Source organism: Coffea arabica, chromosome 11c, assembly GCF_036785885.1.
Source record: "Coffea arabica cultivar ET-39 chromosome 11c, Coffea Arabica ET-39 HiFi, whole genome shotgun sequence".
Lineage (NCBI taxonomy): Eukaryota > Viridiplantae > Streptophyta > Magnoliopsida > Gentianales > Rubiaceae > Coffea > Coffea arabica.
Genome location: NC_092330.1, coordinates 41,399,534 through 41,426,504, shown reverse-complemented (window position 1 = coordinate 41,426,504; position 26,971 = coordinate 41,399,534). Strand labels below are relative to the sequence as shown.

At 37.4% G+C, this 26,971-nt stretch overlaps 5 protein-coding genes across 11 annotated transcripts; 2 read left to right on the top strand and 3 right to left on the bottom strand.

Annotated features, from left to right (window-relative positions):
* Positions 1–1,033: 1,033 nt before the first annotated feature.
* Positions 1,034–6,969, top strand: LOC113716404 (probable methyltransferase PMT5). Of its 4 annotated transcripts, none has more exons than XM_072069882.1 (10): positions 1,035–1,420; positions 1,663–2,575; positions 2,796–2,925; positions 3,097–3,337; positions 4,144–4,369; positions 4,608–4,761; positions 4,897–5,198; positions 5,759–5,891; positions 6,150–6,353; positions 6,558–6,969. In XM_072069882.1, exons 2-9 carry the CDS (start codon positions 2,076–2,078, stop codon positions 6,297–6,299), a joined length of 1,836 nt encoding a protein of 611 aa, XP_071925983.1. In that variant the 5' UTR covers positions 1,035–1,420; positions 1,663–2,075; the 3' UTR covers positions 6,300–6,353; positions 6,558–6,969. The 4 variants fall into 4 exon arrangements, with proteins under 4 accessions (XP_071925984.1, XP_071925983.1, XP_071925981.1 ...); XM_072069880.1 differs by having other exon boundaries at positions 1,036–1,420; positions 4,605–4,761; XM_072069881.1 differs by lacking the exon at positions 1,035–1,420 and adding an exon at positions 1,448–1,570 and having other exon boundaries at positions 4,605–4,761.
* Positions 6,970–7,119: 150 nt separating this feature from the next.
* LOC113716405 (putative pentatricopeptide repeat-containing protein At1g26500) lies at positions 7,120–9,092 on the bottom strand. Its single transcript, XM_027240729.2, has one exon. The coding sequence runs from the start codon at positions 8,895–8,897 to the stop codon at positions 7,362–7,364; it is 1,536 nt and encodes a 511-aa protein (XP_027096530.1). The 5' UTR covers positions 8,898–9,092; the 3' UTR covers positions 7,120–7,361.
* LOC113716406 (14-3-3-like protein GF14 iota) lies at positions 8,792–12,445 on the top strand. Its single transcript, XM_072069884.1, has 9 exons — positions 8,792–8,880; positions 9,524–9,703; positions 10,053–10,169; positions 10,608–10,914; positions 11,077–11,164; positions 11,281–11,390; positions 11,483–11,631; positions 12,006–12,058; positions 12,148–12,445. Exons 3-9 carry the CDS (start codon positions 10,097–10,099, stop codon positions 12,151–12,153), a joined length of 786 nt encoding a protein of 261 aa, XP_071925985.1. The 5' UTR covers positions 8,792–8,880; positions 9,524–9,703; positions 10,053–10,096; the 3' UTR covers positions 12,154–12,445.
* A 1,682-nt stretch (positions 12,446–14,127) lies between these two features.
* On the bottom strand, positions 14,128–16,511 carry LOC113715696 (uncharacterized). 2 transcript variants are annotated; one of them, XM_027239983.2, is made up of 5 exons: positions 16,033–16,511; positions 15,866–15,938; positions 14,930–14,981; positions 14,777–14,846; positions 14,128–14,439 (listed from the first exon to the last, which is right to left on the bottom strand). In XM_027239983.2, exons 1-5 carry the CDS (start codon positions 16,210–16,212, stop codon positions 14,353–14,355), a joined length of 462 nt encoding a protein of 153 aa, XP_027095784.1. In that variant the 5' UTR covers positions 16,213–16,511; the 3' UTR covers positions 14,128–14,352. The 2 variants fall into 2 exon arrangements, with proteins under 2 accessions (XP_027095784.1, XP_027095785.1); XM_027239984.2 differs by having other exon boundaries at positions 14,128–14,432; positions 16,033–16,441.
* A 1,557-nt stretch (positions 16,512–18,068) lies between these two features.
* LOC113717004 (pentatricopeptide repeat-containing protein At1g26460, mitochondrial) lies at positions 18,069–23,582 on the bottom strand. Of its 3 annotated transcripts, none has more exons than XM_072070586.1 (7): positions 22,697–23,582; positions 21,691–21,922; positions 21,125–21,607; positions 20,623–20,829; positions 20,135–20,272; positions 19,757–20,035; positions 18,069–18,410 (listed from the first exon to the last, which is right to left on the bottom strand). In XM_072070586.1, the coding sequence occupies exons 1-6, from the start codon at positions 23,359–23,361 to the stop codon at positions 19,850–19,852; spliced, it is 1,911 nt and encodes a 636-aa protein (XP_071926687.1). In that variant the 5' UTR covers positions 23,362–23,582; the 3' UTR covers positions 18,069–18,410; positions 19,757–19,849. The 3 variants fall into 3 exon arrangements, with proteins under 3 accessions (XP_071926687.1, XP_027097419.1, XP_027097418.1); XM_027241618.2 differs by lacking the exon at positions 18,069–18,410 and adding an exon at positions 19,258–19,625; XM_027241617.2 differs by lacking the exon at positions 18,069–18,410 and adding an exon at positions 19,258–19,574.
* Between the last annotated feature and the right edge of the window lie 3,389 nt (positions 23,583–26,971).

The window sequence follows — 26,971 nt, the reverse complement described above, 5'->3', positions numbered from 1 at the left end:
CATTTCTTTTTTCCTTTTGAAATTGATAGGTATATTATCCATCCGTGAATAGGGTGGTTTAGGCTTCTAATAATGGACAATTACAACAGAAAAGGACTCCCATAGAATGCCAATTTTTGTAATCCAAACAAATAAACTAGTCACATCATACTTATCGTATGAGAAAGATGTTTATATATTAAGATTGGGACATCATCATCACTTTGCTTTTGATATAACCCCCAATTGGCATCATGACCGTTGTTAGGCCACAGTTCACTTGCACATTCAACGGCTGCAACAAGAATAAAGCCCTAAATTAACAACATTAATTAATCCAATTAGCTGAACAAGTCCTCATCCCGCTTATAAAAAAATAAATAATATACACAAATAAAACTAAACAAGGAAAGGAAAATCCCCACGTCATCCGAAGAATACTTTGTCATAAAATGGTCGGCTTACTGGTTCTATGAGTAAGAAGAAATTCCATTATTTCTCAACTATTTTAGTTGTAGTATTATTATTTTTTCTTTTATTTTTTTTTTCAATAAACAGAAGGTTTTGAATTCATGACCTTCTACTTACAATTCTTTCTCTTTATCATCCAATCCAATCGAGCATAATAAAATCAAAACAAGGCATGATCCACTAAATCACGGCCAATTCTATAGTGCCGAAAATAATATTTATCGACATTGCCAGTGATACTAAAATTAAAAAAATTAGTAATCAAAAGTGGTAATCTTTACGGGTAGGATCGATAATCTTAATATTGAGTACTAGCGTGATGAGTAATGAGTTCAACATCCTGAAACTCAAACATGGAGTAATGGATAACTAATGTAAACCATTGGGTGGTGTAAATCAAAGAGTACCTTACAAGTATTTTTTTTTTTTTTAATAAACACCAACATATACATTCTACCCTCTCTCTCTCTCTCTCTCTCTCTCTCTATATATATATATATATTAAAAACAAATATATATATATCACACACTACCCAAAATAGCAAATCTAAATTATATATATTAAAAAAAGGCCCTAGACGCTCCAACAGGGGAAGGGTAAGATTAAGATGATGGTAAGAAGTAAATACGAGAGACAAAAGACTACAATCTCTCAAATTCATCAATGATTCTACTTTCATTAAATGAAATGAGTCCGGTGTTTTGTCTCTCTAGTAATCTATCTCTCTAGTTGTGCGAGCCTGAGCATTTGGATCTGAAAATAAATGCTACAACTCTAGTGCAAATATACTTCCACTACTGCAAGAACAACAGTTGGCTGTAACTGTATTTATATTTCTTCCCAAAAATAGAGAAGAAAGAGAAAAACAGAGCAGCCCACAAAAACCCATTTGTCAATGGCCAATCCCAACTCTGCTTAGCATTCTCAACGGTCAATCAATCAAATATATACGTTAAGTTTAACGACCAGGTGAAAATGAATGGAACCTTTTGTCGTTTTTTGATTAATTCTGCTTGATTTTAAGTTTGCATTGCTGTTTTAATCCTGCTGATGATTCTTTGGCATTGTCGGTTGTGGATCTGATCTGGGTTGGGATCTGATTTTCTCTTTCTTTGAGAAGTGGGTCCCGGAAATGGGTTTTAATTGTGGTTGTTAACTTGATAAAGTTCCTTTTTTTGGGCGGTTTCGTGATAATTTGTGCGGTTTTGCAGGTTGATCTGGGAGGTGAAATTGTTGAATTTTGGGATACTCGTTGGTCGAGAAGTCAGAATTCTTTTCTTGGTTGGCATATTTCCTGTTTTTCCTGGTTGGAGGAGTGGAAATTGGTATTGAATTAGGCATCGGGGTTGGTTTTTGTGGTATGGTCTCCTTCATTGCTGCCGGTATATTGATCAGAGGAATAGGACTGATTTGTAATTTCTATGGTTTAAAGGAGGCTCAAACTTTGAGTTGTTCCAATGTTAGTTGGAATTGCCTGGTTTTCATCAGGAAATATATGTAGGAGATTGTATACGATGATAGGGCATTGTTTTCGTAGGTCGAGGAGATTTAAACTGAAGCAATAATTCTGTGGAGTAAAAAAATTTTTCAGCATTTTTGATAGAAGGGCTAGCAAAACTTGGATATGAGAAGCCCTTGGTTTAAGAAAATTTCTATCGTCTTTGGGCCTAGACCACCACTTAATTGGTTGCTTTTATGTGTTGTGATTGTCCTTGTGCTAATCGCATTATTGGGGTCTTCTTCTTCAAGTGCCTTGAAATCTGTGACTTCTGTGGCAAAATCTGACACCTACAGAAAGTTAAAACAGCAAGCAACCAATGATTATCTGGAATTGAGGACTCTTTCTGCTGGGGCTAATAGGATAGAAGTTAGTCTTTGTGGAAAGGATAGAGAAAACTATGTGCCTTGTTACAATGTATCTGCAAATTTGCTAGCTGGATTTAAAGATGGGGAGGAGTTTGATCGGCATTGTGAAGTGTTGCAAGATAGACAGCATTGTTTGGTTCGTCCTCCCAAGGACTACAAAATTCCTTTGAATTGGCCTACAGGGAGGGATGTGATTTGGAGTGCAAATGTGAAATTGTCCAAAGACCAGTTTCTTTCATCTGGTACCAGGACAAAGAGGTAACTTTTATCTATCAATATTCATAAAGCTTTGAAGCTGTTAAATTTAGTACCTTGTTGAGCTGATGCTATTGCATTGTCACACAATGATCTGATTAGCAACTTAACCAGACCTTTATTTGCAGTGTGTCGTACAAACATCAAATTTGAGTTCTGTCTTGATATTGCTGCTGTTGTCTGCTTTTGTTTCCTTAGATTTGATCTATTGCTACTTTTCTAGGCTAATGTTAGTTGAAGAAAATCAAATTTCTTTTCACTCGGATGATGGGACAGATGATGTCCAAGACTATTCCCACCTCATAGCAGAAATGATTGGACTCACTAGTGATACTGAATTCCATCAAGCTGGTGTAAGTCTTGCTTTTATGATGAATGTATTTTCCTTTTGGTTTCTCTCTCTTTCCTCTGAGGGACTAGCATTTGTTGAACTTCTAGACATCTCTCTCAATAGCAACTATAGCTATCTAAGATCATAGCAGACTTCTTATTGTGTTTAACAGTTTCATTCTGCTAAATTGCAGGTTCGCACTGTTTTAGATATTGGATGTGGATTCGGAAGCTTTGGGTCTCATTTACTCTCCCTCAATATAATGGCTGTTTGTGTAGCATCATATGAACTGATGGGTAGCCAAGTCCAATTAGCCCTTGAGAGAGGTCTTCCAGCGATTATTGGCAACTTCATTTCAAGACAACTTCCGTTTCCATCACTAGCATATGACATGATTCACTGTTCTCAGTGTGGTATTGTGTGGGATGATAAAGGTAACACCGCAACCTGGAAGTTTCTTTTAGCAACTTGCCATGATATAATGTATGGGGTTAATTTTGGCTTATTTGGAGGACAACGTTTTTTCTGTCATCTGTCTTAACTGAAACAGACTTAACTGCTTGTACAGAGATATACTCTGATCTTTCTATTACACTTCTGACTAATATTATGATCCTCGGTTTCTGTTATTGTTTCAGCTTTATGCATCCTCAGTTCAGAAATTAAGATAACTGGACAACACAACTGGGATTTCTTTTTTTGGCAGTTTCTCTGGTCTCTTGCTGCCTGACTTGATGCTATTGTTTTACTCAGATATTCTAAACTTTGTAGCTGAAACGTATCATTTAGAGTTGTACACGGAATTAGGACTACAAATTTAAAAGTTCTGGAGAGCAAATTTTATCATAGTTTTTTCTCTACTTAGCTATGGACATTCTACTTGGTGGAAAGCATTAGAGCTTGATGCAGAATGAATTGTATTAAATCTTGAGTTATGTTTTAGTCTTAGAAGAAAAACATGTCACTGCAACCTTTCCTCTGAGGTGCAAAACGGTTGGTTGGAATTTGTATTTTAATGTTTATGCTTTAGGGTGCTTGGAAGAATAGTCGCTTTGGATGACGTGTAAACTCAAATGGGAAAGCTCCATGATTTAAGCTTGATAGAAGTATGTGCAAAATGGTATCATGTACCTTTTGTATCTGAAATTACTTATAAACTGATCCATTTACACAATTAGTAACTGATATATGATCTTTTGCGAATATGCATTCATTTATATAATGGTTTCTCATGATTCAGATGGATTGTTTCTTATCGAAGTTGATCGTATGCTTAAGCCTGGAGGTTACTTTGTTTTAACCTCACAAATTAGCAGGCAGTATGGAAGTTCTGTGAATCCCAAAAAAGGAAGCATGTCAACTCCAATTGAGGAATTTGCCCAAAACGTTTGTTGGAATTTGTTAGCAGAGCAAGAAGAAACATTCATCTGGCAGAAGACTACCGATGCTTTATGCTACACATCAAGGTGAGGTCAATCATAAAGCTGATTTTACATCCTGGAATCATGCTTTTCAAGTATTGGATAGATCTTCCTTTGGAAGTGTTTGCTTCTTATTATAATTGTCCAATGGAAATTTTCCCTCCTTTGTCCACCTCAGCCTTCCTTTTTTGCCCCTAAGAACAAATCTTAAACTTTCATTCTCCCTAACCCTTTATAATTTTTTTATTTGTTCTCAATATTTCTTGGTTCTTCAATATAGCAGGCAGAAGAAAGTACCTCTTTGCAAAGGAGAGGACACCCAGCCATATTACCACCCGCTGTCACACTGCATAAATGGAAAAAACAGCAAGCGTTGGAATCCCATTCAAAACAGATCTTCTGGTTCTCTAAGCTCCACAAAACTTGAAATTCATGGAAAGTGCTATACCAATATGATCTTGTAGCTGTTATGCAATTTTTTATTACTTATATCCATGTACTTTATTCTACAGGGACCTTCTATGTTTTAGCTTTGAAATATTCAATTTATTGATAAATCTGTTCTAACAGGAGTTCATCCTGAAGATTTTTTTGAAGACTTGGAATTCTGGAGATCTTCTTTGAGAAACTATTGGACTCTGCTCTCTCCTTTGATATTTTCTGATCATCCAAAAAGGCCGGGTGATGAAGATCCATTAGCTCCATACAATATGGTTCGTAATGTGATGGACATGAATGCTCATTTTGGGGGTCTAAATGCTGCATTACTCGAAGCTAGGAAATCAGTTTGGGTGATGAATGTTGTGCCAATGGGAGCACAAGATACATTAGCTCTCATCCTTGATCAGGGTTTTGCTGGTGTCTGGCATGACTGGTAAGATTTTAGGACAGGACTCTTGGTAAAAACTATGAGACTGTCTTGGTAAATTTGATCTAAAAATCAAATGATAGTTTTATAGCACTGCTGTGGCTATCTTAGATACATAGAAAACCAAGTTGTCCTAAAGAAGGCTTGGTATAATCTGCATTTTAAGAGCACTTAGATACTTGTTGAAAATTTTGCCTAAACTTACTATCATTTCTGAATATATGGGATGATTTAGTACTCTTGGATTTCAATATTGAGTTTTGTCATCTCCAATGATGAGGTGAAAAATGTTCGGTATATCCGGAAAGCCATGCTGATGCACTGTAGATGATAGGAAAAATTATTCCCATGACAATCCAAGAGTTACTGAAAACATATTCCGTTTCCACAGTCTGGTGGAAACTGAATCCGGAAAATGTAAAATCATTTTCATGTTCAAGCTAGATTTTTGCTTCATCTCATCTTTAATGCAGTTTTTACTTTGTTCTGGTGTCCAAAAATTTCTGGTCATGTTCTTCATTTCTAAAAATATGTCCTTGTCTATATGATGTTCTTTATTGGTGCAGGTGTGAGCCATTTCCTACATATCCTCGGACGTATGACTTGCTTCATGCCAATGGCATTCTCTCACACATTGCTTCACAAGGATGCAGTATGATAGATTTACTATTTGAGATGGACCGTATCCTACGCCCTGAGGTAACTAAATGTCCCTGAATTTTTTTCAGGCCTATTTATACGTCCTACCGAGTCAATTTCTTATGGAGGTTGGGTTTTAACATATGAAGTGCTTCTTTGGAGTTACAATTCCACATGTATATATGGTTATACACATTCACATTTCAAAGACAGCTATGAAAATTCGACCTATACATGTGTGTATACTCGTGTGCCCATATTTTCCTATTCTACTGTGTGACTGACTGATATATAATGTACAATAATTGCTTGCTGCAGGGGTGGGTTATTCTTTCTGATAAATTGGGCCCCATAGAAAAGGCACGTAGTCTAGCTATACAGATTCGCTGGGAGGCCAGAGTAATTGATCTTGAGAACGGCAGTGACCAGCGCTTACTTTTATGCCAAAAGCCATTTCTAAGAAAATGAATACCTGGTACAGATATCCCAGTATTCTTACCGTCCAGGCGTTTTTAAGATCTGGTAAGTCCTCTTTGATCTCTTCCCTTTTTCAATAATGAGTTTTTCTTGTCAAGCTTTTACGCATGTGCCCAATCAAGCATCTGAATTGCTATGCGGGCGCAGCCATAGAACAATGTTTTTTGTCCACTTTCCAATCTTCTGTCTTTCTTTACAACTCAATAGTTCCTATGGTGTTTCCATTATATCCTATTTATTGTATACCAGGGCGTGAGCCTTAAAAAAGCTGATTACACGAATCTGCTTGGTGTTCCGATGGATCAAAACGTAGCCCCCCCCCCCCCCCCCCCCCCCCCCCCCTCCCCCCCAAGAAGATGGCTCAGACAATTTTGGAAGCTGTAGAGTAGAGGAAGGTTTGCTGAGGTAGCCCCCGGCCCAAAGAAAGTTTTTTTCCTTTTCTTTTCTTTTGCCACTTTTTCCCCCTCACTGGTAAAGAAATCTGTAGTTATTCGTTCATCTTAATTTTTTCTCCTTGTGGTTTCATATTGCTTCATTGATTCTGTAATTTGATTTGTCTTTTGTAACGAACAACTGCCACGAGTGAAAGTGAATGCTACAAGCAGTGAAATGTAAGATTCAATGTTAAAAATGCGAAAGCCTCATCCAACGTCTTCATCAACACTTGCCTTTTTGTGTTTAAACCATTTTAAGACTACATTTTGCAGATGCTATGTTCATATCCATACCGCCTCGGCAGCCCATAATTTTTAATATTCAACGAGTTTTTTTCTTTTTTTGATAATAGATTCAACGAGTTTGTATGCATATATGATTCCACATCAATTATATTACTCCATCTTGAAACAGATCCACCTGCGACCTTAAGCTGGCCAGAAATGGGGTATTTCTTTTTGTACAAGGAGTACCACATCTGCAAAATGGGAATTGCAGTTCAAGCAACATATTTTCAAAAGCCACCGTACCAGATCCACTTTCCTAACTTGACCTTCAAGAACAATCTGAAATGGCCTTTACACATAACAAGCCAGTAAAAAGCGTACTCTTTCAACTCTATTCAATTGGCTCAACTGTTCTGTTTCTCCTTCGATCCCTCGTTGCCATTTTCTCCCCATACCTAGCAAATATATCAGCTAGATCAAACAACCCAACCTCTCTTAGCTTCTTATTCATCACCTCAAACATTATCACACCTTCTTCATTGGAATAATAATGCAAGAACTTATTGTAGTCAAACCTTGGGACTTCAAGTCCTCTATTCATCACTCTCTCCACATATTTGGTTGCTTCCAAAGACTTCCCTGCTTTCACCAAACCCCCAACGAAAATGGTATCAAAATTCACTAACGGATCAGATCCCTTCCTCCCTCGCTTCCCCAAATGTCCTTGCAGCAACATAACATACGTATGCATTGTTGGCTCACAGCCCTTCTTTATCATCTCCCTAAACACTTGTGTTGCTTCACTTGCACTTTTTAATCTCAAAAGCCCCTTGATCATCCCATGATAAACACTAATATCCGGTTCTTCGATCCCATCAACAACCTTATAAGCCTCCCTCACCCTTCCTCTACTCATTAGCCCATAAACTATAGACCCCAACGTAGCATTATCCGGTTTAATTCCTCTCTCACGCATTTCCTCAAACACCACATAACTTTCCGCCAACTTCCCCTTCTTGCACAACCAGTGGATCACAAGCCGATACGTAGACACCCCCAAATCGTCTATCCTCTTCACCCTCATTGACTGAAGAAGCTTCATCCCATCACCAAACTTATTATTTTTAAAAAGGGTCTCCAGCATTATCTCAACTGTATCGATGTCTGGCTCAAAGCCTTCATCTACCATCAAATTCCACAACTTTGAGGCCTCAATCAAATTCCCCACATCACAAAAACCATAAATCAGCCACCTATAGGTAATCCAATTCGGCCTAATAATATCTTTCAACTTGACTACAACGTGATTAGCCTCCAAAACAAGTTTTCCCTTACACAAAGCCTCAACTACCTTATTCAGAGTATCCAAACTGCAAACAAATCCAAGCCCATTCATAATATGGAAAAGCTCGACGCATTTCTTTAATTCTCTAGCAGAAGCTAGCACTTTCAAAGCAATGATATAAGTTTTAGTAGTAACCAACCGAAGACGGCCGATTTCTTGAAGCAAGTTCCAGAGAAGGTCTATGTTTCTTGCCTTGCCAACGACATCAAGCATCTTGTTGAAGGTGATGGAGGTGTGGTGAAAATGGGGTTGGCTTTGGGTGAATTGGTGGAATTTGTAGACGGGTCTCCATGAATATGGGAATTTGTTGCAGACTTGGAGGAAAAATTCATGGGTTAGGTGGAAAGGGGTGCTGGTGAGGCTGTTGTGGAGTTTGGTGCCTGGGGAGTTCTGTTGTTGGTACAGGATTGTGCAGACTCTGAGAAGGTGGGCTTCGTTTATTGGTGTTATGGGACTGGTGGGATGAGGAAGAGTTGTGGCGGTGGAGGTGGTGGCAGCGGTGGTTAAGGGTCTCAGGTTGTGATGGTGGAAGGAGAGGAGGAGAGCGGTCAGCGGTTCACGGAAGGTCTTTGGTCTGAGCATTTAGTTTGATCACTCTTAACTCTAAGCACAAAATCAAATGCTATTTTTATTACTTTTAGACCCTTTTTTTTTTACAAAGAAAATCTACAAAAAAAAAAATTTGTTGAGGGTAATTAATCCGTGAAACATAGATAGCGTTCATGATGATAATTGTTTTGAGGGGAGAGTGAAGGTTGAGACCATTTTCTTAGGTAGAAATAGAAGGTTCTGGCTGACTTATACAAGTATGAAATGAAAGAAAAGGGGGAAATTTTATACAGAAACATGAGAAAAAAGAATTCACTAGTTTTTTTTAAGGTGGTGTTGTGAGAAATAAAGGAAGGCCACTCATGGACCCTCTTTTTTTTTTTTTTCCCTTTTTTGGTTGACAAGATATACATATATCAAGTGTGTCCATATTTCCATTTGATCTGCCGGTGTGGTTCAATTCCCATTGGTTCAATTAAACTTCTCTAAGATAGGCTAGAATAAGAATAGGAGTAGATGTAAAGTAAACTGTTGTCGACTTTTCAAAAAAAAAAAATGTAAACAAGTTCTTAGCGTTTAAATATTAACCAAAATGGCCAATATAATTGTCCAAAATGTGCCAGTAAAATAAAATAATTCAATTTCTTTTTCACTTTAAGGGGAAAATAGAAGAATGATGAAGATAAAGAAAATGCCTGAGAGATAAAAATGGTGGCAGGCATCCAGCTGCGGATTGGGATTCTGACTCAGAGAGAGATTCCCTCAGAATCAGAAGGCTCAGAAGAAAGAGCAAAAGTGCACGTGTGTGTGTGTTTCTGTGTCTCCTCTCCCTTAATAATGTACTACTTAATTTCTTCTTCTTCTTTTTTTTTGATAATAATAATGTACTACTACTTAATTTCTTATAATACACTTCTTTATTTTGTCAAGAACATGTCTTAAAATGTAGTTTGGCCTTCAATTTTGGGAGCTCTCCATCTTGCATGCGATCTCCTGATCCGACGATGGAGATCTGGTCTTTCTCACGAACCAACAACCACCAAGCATTCCCCATTCCCCTCCATGCATATATAAACTTGGCTCTAACCTCCCTTCCATTTCTCACGCTCTCTTCGTTAGTTTCTCTCCCTCTCCATATGTTTGTTCCTCAACGAAGAGCTTTGTAACTTGCATTCTCTTGATTAGCAGCGATCAATCCTTTCCCGTCGTTAATCCCCTCAGAGCTTTCCAAAATGTCGACGGAAAAAGAGAGAGAGACTCATGTTTACCTGGCTAAACTGGCTGAGCAAGCCGAGCGTTACGAAGGTCTGCTGCTAACCTTGTATTATTGATTGCTTCATCATCGTATATACATGAATTTATGATATCGAGTTGATTTTTTTCCCATTGATTGGTTCATTTTATTTTATTTTTTCCATTTCTATACATGCAACAACGTGAAAATGAGAAATTGTTTTATACAAGTCAATGTTCTTACCAACTCATTTTATTATTGCTGGCTGAGGCAAATATGTGCAATGTCTTTGAGCCAAGAAAAGTTCTCGTGAGCTCCAAATTGATCTATTTGTATTCTGTGTTTTAGAATTAGTGTTTTATTGGCACTCTTCCTTCTATCACAGAAGTATGAATTGTGATCTGGACTGCGTCATCCAATAGGCCAACGATATAATTTGTGGTTCATCGATTGAATGGAACGCGGATTTGCTTGGATTTGATTTTGTTTCTGTTTTTGATGTGGTATAGAAATGGTTGAGAGCATGAAGCAAGTTGCAAAACTTGACGTTGAGCTGACTGTGGAAGAGAGGAACCTTCTGTCCGTCGGGTACAAGAATGTTATTGGTGCCCGGAGAGCTTCATGGCGCATTATGTCCTCAATTGAGCAAAAGGAAGAATCTAAAGGAAATGAGCATAATGTGAAGCTGATCAAAGGCTATCGCCAGAAGGTTGAGGATGAACTCTCAAAGATTTGCAGCGACATTCTTACAATCATTGACAAGCATCTGATACCATCTTCTGGCTCTGGAGAGGCCACTGTGTTCTACTACAAGATGTGAGTCAGTTTTAACGAATCCTGCAAATTACCCTCCCTCCCTGAGGGCATCTTCATTAGGCTACTTATGTTGATCGCCTTTGATCGTAGGAGTTTTTAATCACAGCATACATTTGATCTCCTGATAAGCCTGATTCCATTTTCTACTGTATTTCGTTACAGGAAAGGTGACTATTTCCGATACCTCGCCGAGTTTAAGACTGATCAAGACAGGAAAGAGGCCGCTGAGCAGTCATTGAAGGGCTATGAGGCAAGCTTTACTTTGATCGTCTTCCTATACTCATGAACAGATTGCTTATTGTCACACTTGTACAATTTACTTAGTATCCATTTTACTTTGCCTTCTTTCTGTCGTGTAATTGTCAGGCTGCTTCTGCAACTGCCAATACGGAGCTCCCATCAACCCATCCAATTCGTCTTGGACTTGCTTTGAATTTCTCTGTGTTCTATTACGAGATCATGAATTCTCCCGAAAGGTAATTTCATGATACTGTTTCCGTTCATTAAGACCTGGACAAAAAATCTAAGTCTGTCTCACTAACACAAAAATAAATGCATCACCCTGAAGAGCCTGCCATTTGGCAAAACAAGCTTTTGATGAGGCCATCTCAGAGCTGGACACTTTGAGCGAGGAGTCATACAAAGATAGCACCTTAATCATGCAGCTGTTGAGAGACAATCTCACTCTCTGGACCTCTGATTTGCCTGAAGATGGAGGTACAAAATCTTCTTAATTACATATCCTGAATATTGAATTCAACACTCACTCTCTGCCACAGCTTACTTGTACCTTTCATTTTCTGAAGCACTTTCTTGGCATTGTCCTTTTGAACATTTTTTAAATGCTGCTGAGAACCTCGATGGTTTTGTAATTGCTGCTCATATTAGATCGGAAGGGTGTCAGAACTGATCAGCTGTCAAAACATGTCACATTCCTTTCTTGCTAGTCGTTTATTTTAGTTGCAAAATAGTGTATATCAATAGAGAACACGCACATAACACTAAGATTTTCCCCTCAAAGAGAGGAAAGGAGGGGGGAGGGGTTGTGGTTTCTAGCAAAGCAAGGCCTAACCTCATATTCCCTGTTTCAGGTGAGGACAACCCCAAAGCTGAAGAATCTAGCAAGTCAGCAGAGGCTCAAGAGGTTAGCAGTTAGCCCTATTCATTTTAGACTCGTAATTTAACCAATTCTATTTAGTTCCTGAAATATTTAACCATGCTCGATTTCTGCAGCATTGACAGAATAAGAAAGAACCTTACACCATTGAAGTCATTTGTTCTGGAGCAGTTGCACAGTGACCTGTGCACTCAGATTTCTCCAAGAAGCATTGCATGATCACCTTTTGTCAATCTGCTTGGAAGTTGGATCCATCAAGATGACAACAAGACTCTAAATTTTGATCAGCCACTTGCATGTTGTTTCTTTACCTGTTTTACTTGCTGCTTGCGTCTTCTCTTCTCCTCAACAGCCTCTTGATCTTTTCATAGGATTATATTATTATTATTATTTACCGACAGAACATATGCAAAACATACTATTATTTATATGATATAGCTTGTTTTACTTTAGCAGCCTTTTGTTTTTCTTTTTTTTTTTTCCTTCTTTTTTCGGGTAGAAAGACTAATTTTAGAAATTAAACGAGGGCAAGTTTCAGTTTTTTTTTAAATTTAAATTTGGACAAATCTGGAGCGCGTCTCCCGAAATTAGGCTTATTCCTACTTTTAAAATAGTAGGAATAAACTTTTGGTGTAATAACATCAAACCTAAAAAAAAAAAATTTTTTTGGGTCAAAAGGAGCGTGCAATAGCTTCCTGCACTAATTCCGGAGGGGACTGAACCACCATCGGATCAGACGGATATATTATGCACTTGCCTGGATTTTTTAAGTAAGATCAAATTTAATTGTGACAAATTGATAGGAGACAAAGATTCAACCCTTACCTTTTAATCCATCAAATTTTAATGCATTGGTGGTGACCACCGTCCTCTATCTATGAATTTATAAGTTAACTTGTCAACATCAAATCTATCTCCGTCATTGAAAATTCCGAGGCTATTGTACAAAATTCCCATCAAGCCTTGGTAATCCCGTCAATTCTTGTTATTAAAGAGTTTTCAACGAAAAGATGCACAATAAAGTGTTAAAAGTTAAAAGCATACAAGAAATTCCGAAACTTCAACATCAACTTTCAACCCAAAAAACGTTAAGATAAGAGTTTTCAAAGGCATAATATGTAATAAAGTCTTCAAAAAAAAAAAAAAAAAATTCAAGGTTCAGGGGTTTTCAGTAGAACCAGTCTAATGCTTCAATACATAATCGGGCATGAGAGATATAATAACAAATAGTAGAAAAATAAATAACAAAATGAAGACGATCTGGAAATATTTAATTATCGAGTTAGTGCGTGTCAACTTATGAATTCACCCAACTCAACCCACTTATATTCGTGTCATTAACAAGTTGATTCAGTAATAACCCACTTATGTTCGAAACGTGCTAAATCTATTAATTTTAAGTCGTGCTAGAGTCGCATAGCCATATCGTGCTAAAAATTGCCACTTCTAAGTAAAACTTTAATCGCATCTTATTGTTGTATTACACTGTGATTAGAAAAACTCGCTACCAAGAAGCAGTCCATTCAAAGTAAACATGTTTTGAGTCTTGAAACTTGTTTTATTTTTTTTGGGTGCAAAATCTTGACACAATTTCATTGAACCGTCTAGTTTAGTTAAAGCAAGAAATGGGTGGAAAACAATTTTCTTCTAATGCACCATTTATGCTGAGCTTGATTTGTTTCGACATTTTAGGGAAAAAAATACTCAGCAAAATGATAATCTACCTGTAGGCATAGCTCTTCGTAAGATACAAGATATTCATTTTCGTCCATACAATAATGCTTTTCTCGAATATTTTGTGACATCTAATAAAGTTTTCCAACAGCCTTTGGCGCTGTTATATTGTAATGAAAAATGCCCACAAGTAGCTTTGACAGCTTAGGAGGAGGTGAAGAGAAGGAAGAAGAGAATAGGAATAGGTCAGGTACTGGTTAGAAAGAACTTATCGCTCATTTTCTGCCCAGAAAGCATGGAAAGTGAGATGATCCAAGGACTTGGATAAAAGGTGTGCAGGGAAGTATCTGGTCTTCATCCAAGTATTATTTACGGAAGGAAATTTAGAGGCAGAATCAAGGAGCTATTTTAACAGACTCAGATTGCATGAATTGTGTCTTGCTTATGAGAAGTAAATTCAGAATTATAGAATGTTGAAATTTTACAATATACAAGACAAACAACAGCAAAACCACACGCCCAAAAGATCTCTGTACAACAAAACTTTCTTGGTTGATACAGTCGAGATCCTTCTCTACGCGATAACTTTGGAGCAAACAAAAATCTTCCTCGCGACTCTGCAATTCTTTGAACCACTACCTTCTAAGTCAAGATTCTTCCTTTACAAAATATCCTTGAGGCAAACAAAAATCTTCCTCGTGATTCAGTACTTCTGCATCCTCATCATCTGATTTCTTAGATACTCCAACGAAAGAGGCGAATTAGGGGAAAAAGTGCAATCAATTGAACTTCCCAACAAGGTGAAATGGGTGATGCAGCTCAAATGAACATCAAAGCCAGGGAAGATAAAGACAAAAATACGATTGCTAATCTCCTATATGCAGGTGTCAAGTATGTACAGACAGGCCAAAATCAAGTCCATTTTCACTATATTGCCAACTATATCAATGAAGTCCAAGCTAGTTCAGAGAATAGTGTATAGATGTTAGAAGTGCCATTCTCATATATAACAAACGTGTCCAAGTACTGTAAGTTTGCTTCAGAAAGTCAGATGACAGTGCAATTACTAACCAGCATTTCCAAGTTGTAGAAACGGTCCAGTAACTTCAGAACATCATCCGGAGCAAAATGTCGATTAAAGCTGTGAAAAAATGGCTAGAGTGAAGTTCCAGAACAATAATGTCCAAAAGAATGGAAGGAAGATAGAGCAGAAGCTAAGCAAACCTTCTCCGAAGATACTCAGTCAAACCATACAGGACAAAATGACGGTGCATTCCTGCAAAAAGCTTTACAGTCAACTCTCTTCATCAATGCAAGAACTGGCAGCAAGACACGAAATAATTAACAATACATTAAAGAATCAGGGGTCATTGGTCTATCACCTTTTTCCCCTCTACCCAATAGGAGAACTCTTAGAGTAAAAGGTAACTCAACCATAACATTATCAGAGATAAACTGTAAAATTATCAGATACATCTTCCCACTGTATGTGTCACTGGAAAAGGGAGATGCAAGTTTTAAATTCAGCGCTGATTCAGTTTTAAAGATGAACTTGAATGGCAGACAGCGTTGTGATGATGCAGGAAGATAGCAAGTCTCTAATTGCTGAGTCTTAGTAGAAAAATTGTATTTATGAAGGAAAGAAAATGGACAAATAGATTAAACTAACTACATCAATTATAAAGTCTATGAAAAAAGTGCTTTAACTTTGAAGGATGGCAAACGGAAAGGACATTTTTCTTTTTCTGTTTTTCTTCTTTCCTCCCAAATTCAGAAACATGAGAACGGAAAATTCTCTTTTACATCCATTCCTTTCTTATTTCCACCTAAGCGGCCAACTACAAAGAGCAAAAGACTAAATTTTTCCATCAACATTCAATTTAACGGGTTTCAAATAGCCCGAGAAAGAAACAAAAAAGAGAACAATATTCAAACTCAGAAAAGCCCAAGAAGACAAATCAAAACAGACACATATTAAGTTAGTCCTACATTATTGATCCTGGAATCCCATTTTCTTTCATTTTTGTTCAAACCAAAAAAGAGTCTAAAAAGTTTTAAGCTCAATCAGATGCGGCCTCTAATGACATGGTAATAAGTTTATCTATTTGACTGAAATTTCGAACGTTTCACGTAAAAAAGAACACAGAAATGAGGAAGTGCCTCGTAATTTGGCTGGAGGATAAATTTCAAGAGCTTCCAATAACTTAAGTTCCAATTCCACCTCTGATTTCTCCTGCCGAAAAAAAAAAGATTTCAATAACTAAAAGGATTCCCAATTCTTCATAAACAAGATAGATTAATGCTAGTAAATCAAAAAGAAAGAATACCTGATGGACAGAAGGAGGAGGAGGTTTGCAAGGAGAATGCACAGATAAGCCATCTTGTTCGGGCTCTTCTTCTTCTTCATCGTCTTCATCTTCATCTTCTTCTTCCTCTTCTTCTTTTGCTTCTTTTTTCTTAGCATCTTCTTTTTTATTTTTACCATTAACCCCCGTTACTTGCCCCATTTTTTTTCTCTTTTCTTTTCCAATTATTGATTAATTTGATGTTTATTGATCGGATTTTTTTTTTTTTTTTGGGGAAAAAAAGATGAGTTCTTTGGAGGATTGGGAGGTGGAGAGCTAGGGATTTTGATTTTGCGTTTTCATTGACGGATTAAAATTGGGAGAAGGTGGCGGAAAGCTGTTGAGCAGAATTGGGTCGGTCCCAATTTTTTGGGCTAAAGGCCCCATCTTGAGTGTTTTTCATAGATTAATGGACCGCAAAAGGAGTTCATATTTTTTCTTTTAAAAAAAAAAAAGAATTAGCCATATTTTTGTTAATCAAGGCAAATCACAAAGTTTTAAAAAAAACTTGGGAGTCTGGAAGTAGACCTCAATACTAACTCTCTTCAAGTGAGTTAGCCAGCCACCAGAAAAATGCATTCTAGTTGCAACAAATTAGATTGAAAGTAACGTGTGAATATTGCCAATTAACCAAAATATATCGTGAGAAGCTGTTACCTAGATTGGAAACATAAAAAACGGGCTTGCTTTTTAAACAAGAATGGAATGAAAAACTTAAGAGATCATCTTGCCTTGTTGCCCCAGCATTTTACTATAACAAAAATAAAACAAAATCCAACTTGGTGCTGATGAAAAAGGGATCCCGACATACTTCAGTTTACGAAATTCTTTTCATTTCAAAGAAAGAGCTGTGCTTTCCTGAAATTGGATTTGCTGGAAAGAACAGCAAAATCTTCGTTATATAATCATGACTATTTATGTAAAAGTCACTAAACAACTGTTGCATCACAACTCTGGCTAATAAAGCAACTGCAAGATTCTGAAAGCGCAAACCACTATTCATTGAGTTTTTCAATTTCCAATCTCAGGTGTATCAATGAGCGAGATGTCATTCAATTGGACTGGCTGGCTTCACAAGTGCAATGATCTCAAATGCAGCCTTTACTTACAGGAGCATCTATTCCAAGAAAGCAGTGGTAGGACTAGGAGACCTCAAAAGGTGCTAATGCCCCTCATTGGTGCATGATCAGGAGCTATAGCATCTTGATCATCCTACCACCCCCAAAAATTCGTCCCAAAAATTCGTGCAAGGAGTCGGGTAAGTAAGAACTACTTGATCATCCGTCACGAAAGGCTTGCCTAGTGCATCTTACTTTTCCGTGTGATTGACGGGCTATTATACGGGACACGGGATTTACCCAGTGCGCACTCTCGAATAGCAGCTGTCAAAAAAATAAAAAAAATGATGGAGGTTTCCATGAAACAGCGATCACATTCTCTTGTATGCGCCCATTTCTTCCGGTTGAAGCATCTTCAAATTTTATTAGGTTATGGTTATGTCTGCATACATCAATTACCTTGTGAACATGAAACTTCGTTGCAAGAATGGATTTTTTTTTTTTTCCCCATTTTCGACATTTCCAATAGTCCTTTTCTGTGTTGACTTGCATCTGCAATTAAGAAAAGAAGTGCATCAAAGGCACTTGGCCATATTTTAATATTCGTCTAATGTCCATTCATTCTTCGCATCTCGTGGTATCTGGAATCCTTCGAGGGTTAACGTATTTTCACAAAACTAACCACGTTGCTTATGCGAATAGAAGTTTGTGGTCCTCAAAGTTTTGTTGCAACAAAACTATGAACACTATTATCATTACCAAATTTTGTGTACAAGAAATTTAGTACATTAAAGAGAATATGAGCATTTGTTTTTTCTTTGTTGCTTGGAATTTGATGCCTCAGCTACAGCTTTTAGATGGTACAGACATGTATCTGTTGCAATGAATTTCATGTCCAAAATTGCAGGTTGCTACAAACACTCTGGAACGAGGTGCACCACTTACACATGCAGTTGGAAGTGTTTTGAAGAGAGTTTTCGTCATTGGTTTTTCAATCGTAGTATACTAGTATTTGGTAATTAACACTTGCACTGCTGCAAAACGTTGCAGGTAACAAGATATCAACTCAGACAGGAATGGGTAATGTTGCCATCTACTCCTTAATAAAGGCAAACATCAAAGAGCAAAAACGCGCAAGGTTCCCTTGCTGATTAGTTACAGAACATAGTTCTTAGTCATTACAACTATTTTCTTTCTTTCCTTTTTTGTGTTTTCCTTTTTCCTCTACTCAATTTCTCATTTCCTCGATCTGAGCGTAATCTTCTGATGACTTCTACTGTATCCTTTTAGAAGGTAAAACACCTGTAAACATCATAAAGATCAGTATGGATATACCACATACATATGAGCATCATAGGATCACATGGATTTCCAGAAGCACAACTGTATGCATTCACAAGTATATTAAGCAGTTGACAGACTCTAGAAAGAAATTGTGGTGGCAGACATCAATTGTTCAATATATGTAGCAAAGTAGCAATTTTTACTTGAGCAGACTACAATCTTGTGTGCACCGGCATAACAGGCAACCTTTGCTCAACCACAAATGAAGTACTTTTAAACAAGCAAGCTTCACTTGAGATAAAAGACAGAATCCTGATCTATCCCAGCTGAGCTACCATCGCACCTGCAAATAATCTCTCAGTAGCACAGTAAGAAGACTCATCTAACAAAGTTAAAAATGAACTCACAGTCCATCCTTACTGAAAATCCTACTGTGGGTTCATTCACCAAAATCTTACTCAAAAGATTAAAATTAGATAAACAACTTTTGAAGTTCTGATTAAGCTTTGTACACGTAGAAATTTTAAACCCCTCTGCAAACCACATCAGCTTCCCCAAGCACTTCTAAATCAATCATGAGCCTGTTCTTTCACCTTTCCTCTGCAATCCCACAACAGACTAGTTATTCAAAACAGAGATCCATTTTATCGTCTGCATTCACAACGGCTTAATCAACCAAAGAACCAAGAATGCATCCTGACACGTATGGGAAGTTCGCCAAGCACATAAGCTAAATTCATTGCAAACATCTCTCTAAATATTGTTAGACATGATAATTTCTGTTGTTGGTTGGAACAAGTATTCAGATTCTAAAATTAAACATTTGACAGTCAATTGACGTGTAGGAAATAAACAGGAAGGAAGATAGGGGAAAATATACATCTAACATCAAATAATTTGACCATCCATGGACTTCAGTTATTTGTGGACATCTTAATGTCTCAAAAATATTGGAACTTCTCTAACTTCTCCTCCATGAAGAGTTACTAAAAAAAAGCACAAAACTTGAGCTACAAAAGACTTGACATTATCCTCAGCACCAATCCCTCTTGGGGCTCCAAAATCCAAAAATGAAGTAATTTATAAACAAACGGTGAATTATCGCCAACGCTCTGAGGATGCGAACAAGAGTTGGTGATGCCAATTGCAACTGATGAACCATCCAACAAGGAGGAAGCAAACCTGAGAAGCAATGCACCGCAACTAAATACCAAAAGAAGCAGAGAGCATGCCCTACAATAAATAGATCTGAACTTTAACATCCTAAATCCTGTTAGACACTCTCCTCAGTGTTGTTATTAATTCAAAAAGGGAAAATGCCAAAAGTGGTCCCCCAAATAGATTTCTAGAAGTCATAGGCTTGCCTGAATAGGGAAAGATTTTCTTCACTCATTGTCCAGGTCTAGCTCCTCACCGGTCACCATGCAAATGATCTTCCATTGCCATGTAACTGGCCTTCATGCATACTCAGTACTGTAATCTAGATTAAACAGCATGTTCCGGCGACTCTCATTGTTCATTCGAATATTAAACTGTCTGGCAAAGGACACTACTTTTTCATCAGATTCATAATCCATCTCACGTATACATCGCCTACGGATTTTTTTCAGCATTTCTTTTGATGGTTCATATCCAGCAGTCACCTACACAAGGTTTCAGTAAAAACAATGAAGTGGTCATAGATAGTGAACAAATTGCAAGGACAGAAAGGCATTACTTGATCCCAAGAAGGATTAACTTACCATGTCCTGTATCACAGATATAGCAGCTTTAGAATCTCGCTTAACAAGATGAGCATCAACAAGAAGAGAATAAGTCGTTGCATTTGCTTTTACACCCAAACTTACAAAGTGTTCGAATACTTTGGTAGCTTCATCCCTCTGCCACATAAGTAGACTTTTTATAGAGGTAATAAACAAATATAACATTTCCTCTTCAGATAACATAAGCATATACAAGTTCATCAACTACCACAGAATGTTAGAATCCTTAGGCCAATATTTTCTCATTGCTAAGCACAAGGCCAGGAGTGAAGCTTGACAACTATAGGAATAATCAGTGAATAATCAGGAGACATTAACAGCTAGAAAATAATTCCTTTGCTGTAAGTGCTCAAATAATGTTTTAAGGGCCTTGAAGTAAAAGAAAAAGATGATGTGTGTATATCAACATCACAAATAGAGACACACAAGGACAGAAAAGAGTGGCCCCCAAAAGTATCAAAATTTACCTTATTGAGTTTTCCGAATGCGCATATGAGAGAATTGTATGAATGGATATCTGGGGTCAAACCAAAGCTAGCATCAATTGCACTGAAAGTCTGATATGCCCGATCAACATCCCAAATATTGGCACAACCCAGAACTACACAGTTAAGTGCAGCGACAGACTTGTAAGGAGGATTGGCTTGGCTCAGATTCTCTAACTGATAATAAACCTGAAAAGTTGATGTAAGCAACCATAAGGTAGAGAGCTAAATGAGTATCAGAGTGTAACATACAATTTGTGCACGTATTCACGTACCAAAATTTTTGGACATAAACTGCAAAGACAAGTACAAATCAAACACAGAGACCAAAGTGAAATATATATCTTGCATGCACGCATGGTAATTTCTGAGAAGAAACAAGTTATAAATGCTAGCCTTATTGTTTTGAATGCATAGGAATATAAAACATATAAAGCAATTTTAACTGACTGCAGCATGCTGCAGCTAAAATAAAAGCACATACTTCATCCAAAGTTGCAAAACCCTTGTTGGAGCATGCCAGAACCAGTGGATTCAAAGACGTAAATGGAGAGAATAGATCCTCCAGAGCTTCATTGTCAGCACTACTATAACTTGCCTCCAATTCACGGAGAGTACCAAAAGCCTTTGGCAAGTTCCCTAATGAAGAATAGGCATATATCTTTGCAAGGTAAGATTCGGGATTGGGAATCTTTTTTTGGCGCAATGAACTCTTAAGGAATGACCAGGAAGCATCCAGGAGCTTTGAGCTATATGTTCTACCAGCAGTTGCAAGTACAGACACAAGCAGTCCTTCATCAACAGAAAGCAGAACTTGGGGCCTTTCAGTCTCTCCTCGACGAATCCATCTTGCCATGAATTCCAGGGCATAAAACACAAGTTCGCTATTATTTGCTTGCATTGCAACATCTGCAATGTGGTTGCACAAGTCCCAACTGGGACATAGGGCTTTGTTCTGCTCCATTTTCTGATATATTCCAGGAAAAACAGATTCAGGTATGTTCAAAAGTACTTCAAGCTAATTACTAATCAGCCAAAGCAAACTCATACCTTGCATCTCTGAATGATATACATCAATGAATCCAATCTCCACCTTTGAAGGCAGCTTAGAACACATTCATTGAATACGCTCATTGCCAACATATAACCATTATCTAAGGCAACATCCATAAACTTCATTGCAGTATCAATCTGACCAGTTGCAAAAAGCATGCCCAGAACTAAGTCGTATGACTCATCGTCGGGCAGAGATTCCTTATATTCTTTTCCTGTCTGGAGCATCCTAATAAGATTAAGCAAAGGCCCATCCATCAAAAAGAGAAAAAAAAAACAAAACGTTTTTACGGCTATCTGTCCATCAAATAGTTGAAAAAGTAATTGGAACAAGTTTGCAACGACACATCAGGAAAATTTTTCACACATAACATTAATTTGACACATGAGCTCATAATAACACAGCAAATGTTGATTAGGGTACCTAATCCTTAGTACATGCTCGGAACCAAATGACAGTACCATATCAGATGTAGCCAAAGGAAAATTGTACACTGTTCATTACTCCGAAAAGAGAAAAAGATGTGAAAAAGAAAAAAAATGGAAAAAAATGGACATAGTAATATTCAACAGAAAGAAAAAAACTTTCAAAAAGTGACAGCCTTTAAATCAAACCAGCCAACCCTAAAGTAAAAGATGCACAAGAAAGTTAAGTTCGGGTCTCATCATTTTTTTCTTATAATTCAGATTTCTGGTACACTAATATCATGTTTTGATCCCAACAGAATTTTTTTCCTTTTTTATTTCTAGAGTATAGGCTGCAAACAACAATGAGAAATCCATAACACAAATAAGCACGTTTTCTGTACAAATCCCTTCTGTCCTGCATTGAAATATCAGCTTAGCGAAACACAGACATTGTGAAATTTAGCAGCTATTCAAGAAAATTATTCGGACGAAAGGCCTGGAAGATCCATCAAGCGAAATAAGCGAAGTTCGGGAACCAGACAGCGACTTTGAATTCAAATCGTTTCAACAACCAAAATGGCAACAAAGTGATAACCTTTCGAGCAGTTTCTCGGCAGCATCAATCTCTCTAGCCTGGACCATTGATTTCAACACCAAATTGAAGGAAGCCGTGTTAGGAGTTATGTTAAAATCATCCATCTGAGAAACAAGTTCCAGCAACTGTGCAGCAGAAGCCCCAAGCATCAAATTAGCTCTCAAATAATGATTATACAGGCTGACATCGGGCCTATTAGGCTTCCCATTATTATCTAATGACATAACCCACAGCTCAAACAACTGCTTCATGTCATTCCAACGCTGTGACGTCATCCAATCGGCGAAAAGATCCATCAATCCTTGAACATCCAGGGTCTGCGATAGTACCTGAGATCGAGAACCCGCCCGTTGGTTGAAAATCCCCACCGGCATTAGGGAGGAGGAGTTCTCACTGAGGGATGGCGGGTAAGGGTTCCGCCAGTTCTGATTGTAAAGCGGACTGCCGGAGGCCGGGTTAGGAGGCAGCGACGTCGCAGAGGAGGTGGTACTGGCGGTGGTTTGCGACGGAGATGGTGGCGGAGGTGGTTCGGCGAGTTGAGCTTCCTGGGAAAGAAACGGAAAAGTGGAAATGGATTTGAATATGGTGAAGTCATGGTGAGGATTATGATGATTTAGGATTTTCATTAACGTTCGTGATCGAGAGAAGATCGCCATTGACGCCATTTTCTGGCCTATACAAGCATATATAACAGGTGTATGTATAGTGAATGTATTAGCTGTGTGTATTTGAAATGGGGGTTGCCAGACGTTCAGTAGCAGTGGAGCGACGGACTAGGGTTTTTCGTGAGGGTGGTGAATTTCTTCCCAATTGAATTAGGGGTTATCACTTATCAGCGTGGGAGGGTATTATGGTAATTCTAAAGCTGGGGAAATGGGATCGGGTGATTGCAGTCTGCGGTGGTTGGGTTGCTATGGATGTGGAAAGGACAGGGGCAAAATTGGGATACTACAATGTGGACTTGCCAATTTTAGGTTGGGTTTGAATGCAAAATTTGGTAGTGACCGGTACCGATGATTTCAGGACTTCAGTTATAGTTTGTCAAATTATCAGTCGTAGGATTTAGATTACGAGTTTTCTGGCAATTGTCGACCCAGACCATTACCATTAGGCCTTCCACTTCTGAAGCAAGCCCAGGATGGGATTTTGTCTTGAGCGGCCTTTGGTGAAAAGAAAAAACCCAACAACTTTTTCAATAATTCCTAGATGATGGCTAAAGAAGAAGAAAATACGAATGGTTATAGTTAAATCTTTTTTTTTTTTTTGAAAGACGAGGACAAGATTAATTAGGCAATACTTATATATGAGTTCCAACATTTCAAATAATAGCTGAGTTTAATAATAAATCTCAAGATTGATTGTAAGTCAAGACTTACATGTGTGTGGATATTTGAAATAATTACTATAGCACATTTTTGTGCTATGATGTATGTGAAATAAAAGATTATTGAAAAAGATAAAGAGTTGATCAGAAATTATAATTGTGATGCAAGCAAAATAATATTTCAAAAAAAAAAAAGAATTGCTGTCCAAACACATTGCTCCGAGCAAAATATTACGTTTCTCCAAATTGCCAGAATTTGCGATTAAAAAAAAGGAAGAAAAAAAAAAAAGAGAGAATCAATGATCTACAAGGTCACTTTGTCAAGGAGAAAATGAGAAGTTACATAATTTTCTTTTGCTGTAAAGTGGTAAAGGCGCTAATAAATACTCCTACTAAGATTTGCAGTCCATAAGAAAGGCATCATCATCATCAATAAATCAAAAGGCACTCCAAAATTGAAATGGGGTGCCCGCTCTTCTGTTGCAAAAATGACCATTATTCATTCTTTTTATGCTATCAGTAGTGTCATCTCACTTGCACTTTTCCACCATTTTATATTAAACAAAATGGTAGATTTGCTGATTACACTTTTTAGTCGTGTAATAAACACATTGTTTGATCCACACATTTTTTATTTTTTAATTATTTTTTTTATTTCACATATATCATAAATTCCTGTCGAATTCCAAACAAATGGATTGGTACATTGGCGGGAGACAGTAAGCATGCTAGTGGGAGCATGCTAGTGGGACCCGAAAACCGACAAATTCTGGGCCCATTCAGGTATTAGCCTTTCTTAATTTGATTTGTGGTATGAAGAAATCAATGAAAATAAGTAGTAAATCTGATCATGATTAGGCTATAATGGGCTGTGCATTTCTTGTAAACTGTCTCTTTTATTTTTGTAGGACCCTTTCTTTTACCTCTTGGATATGCTTAGGGAATAGGATCCGAAACAAGTTCAGAAAACAAGAAGCTTTTCCCTAGCAGCATATATTTCTGAACCCCAATATTCTCTTTTTAAGGTTGTGTAAATGTGTGGTAGTAATGGTAGTAGTTGTTGTTGTTACTTCTTTTTAGTTGTTCAAAAAGTATTGGCATCTAAGAGATTGAGAAGGTATCCATGCACTCGTACAAAAGGTGGGAGGACGCGAGAGCAATCATACACCAACTTTGAACATTCTAGCTGAGTTTCATATTATTGGGTTTAGAGTTTTTTTTTTTTTTTTTTGCCCAGATTAATTTTTACTACTAGCAATTTCTTAGGAGCATCTAATGCAGATTCGAAGCAAAAGAAACAAAACTTCTGAGGAAACTGTTTTATTACACGTACAATTTCTCTTTGCAAATAAATTCGCTTGCAGTTTCTTAGTGGTGAGCGATGATGATCTTTAATCAGAGTGTGTTTGGATTGTAAGTTATTTGAAATATTTTTACTGTAGCACTTTTTGTGGTGTGATATATGTGAGATAAAAAAGTAATTGGGAAGATAAAAAGGTGTATTGAAAATTGTAATAGTGATGTAAGCAAATATATTTGGACAAATAACTAACAATCCAAACACACAGGCGTTGAACGAACGAGTTTCATCTAGTTTAACAATAATATTCCTCTTTATTATCAAAAATCCGAAAAAAAAAAAAGAAAGAAAGAGGAGATGATCTAATCTACTTTATGAAATTTAAAGGGACAAAAAAAGCACAAAATGTCAAACCCTTTTGTAACTCTACATACATGTAGTGATTTCTTTTTTGTTCCTTTGTGGGAGTAGTATATATATACACAGACATAGCCGCATAAAATAAAACAGTACTAATAAGGCATTTTAATTTGTGGCATGAACATCCTCCATTCAAAGAGTTAGCGGAAGTAATTTGTAGGCCCAAACAAACACTGGAGACTGAGAATTTAATGTACTGATACACGACGGGTTAATGCTTTTATTGGCACGTTAAGGCAAAAGGGTAAAGCCGAAATGCTGAACTGTCCGTCTAGAATCTTGTAGAATAATTGGTGCTCTTCCATATGAGAACGGCTTTGGCCCTGTTGGATAAGATTTCAGAGCAGAGCAGCCGAAGAAAGAAACAGAACAACGGCTCGGCTGCCCTTCTGGAAAATACTTACATGAGCTTAAGCTGACGATGTTTTTTTAACTCAACTGCTGTGAAGAACTGTAAAGTAACTTCTCAGCCAATTTAGTTTCTAGTTACTACTCACTTTCTTGCTCTTTGTTATAGTTTTTGTTTGTAATCCAGAAAAAGAAAAGAAAGAAAAGGGTAGATAGTACGCCCATGTCAAGATTAAGATGAGGGAGCTACGTGACTCATCATTCATCATGTGTATGTTACTGTATATATACATATATATATATAGATACAGTGGCATCCATTGATCCAGAAAGAAAAATAAAATGATGCAGCAAAAGGCGTAGATGACATCAAGAAATAAGAAGGGCCGTCAAATACCACGAAGGACTAAGGGAGAATCAGAATCTCTTTCATTATGATGATGGCATCACTTTCCGTCCTTTCTCCAGCTGGTTTACTCCTGTCCTTGAACGCTTTGAGGTACTGGTGCGAGACGAATTTTTGTTAACTACTCCACACAAACTTGTACTAAATTTGGTCGCAGAACATATTATTGCAAGTATTAATGGTACTAGTCTGATTATAAGGACGAATTGTTAATGTTAGAAACCTAAGCATTGTATTGATGGACGATTTGTAATGCCTTTCGTAAGCTATTTATGGCTTCGAGCCATTTACCCTACCTTAGGTCTCGGAGGCATGCTTGGATTTGCAGTAGTAATTGGAACCGAATTCATTCAAAATTCTAGTTCTACCATAAATAAATAAATAAAAAGAGAAATCAGTAGTGTTCACTTGCTATTGGAACATATCATCCATTTTACTTTCGAGATACACATCAGAAGGAATGATTACTTAAAGGCA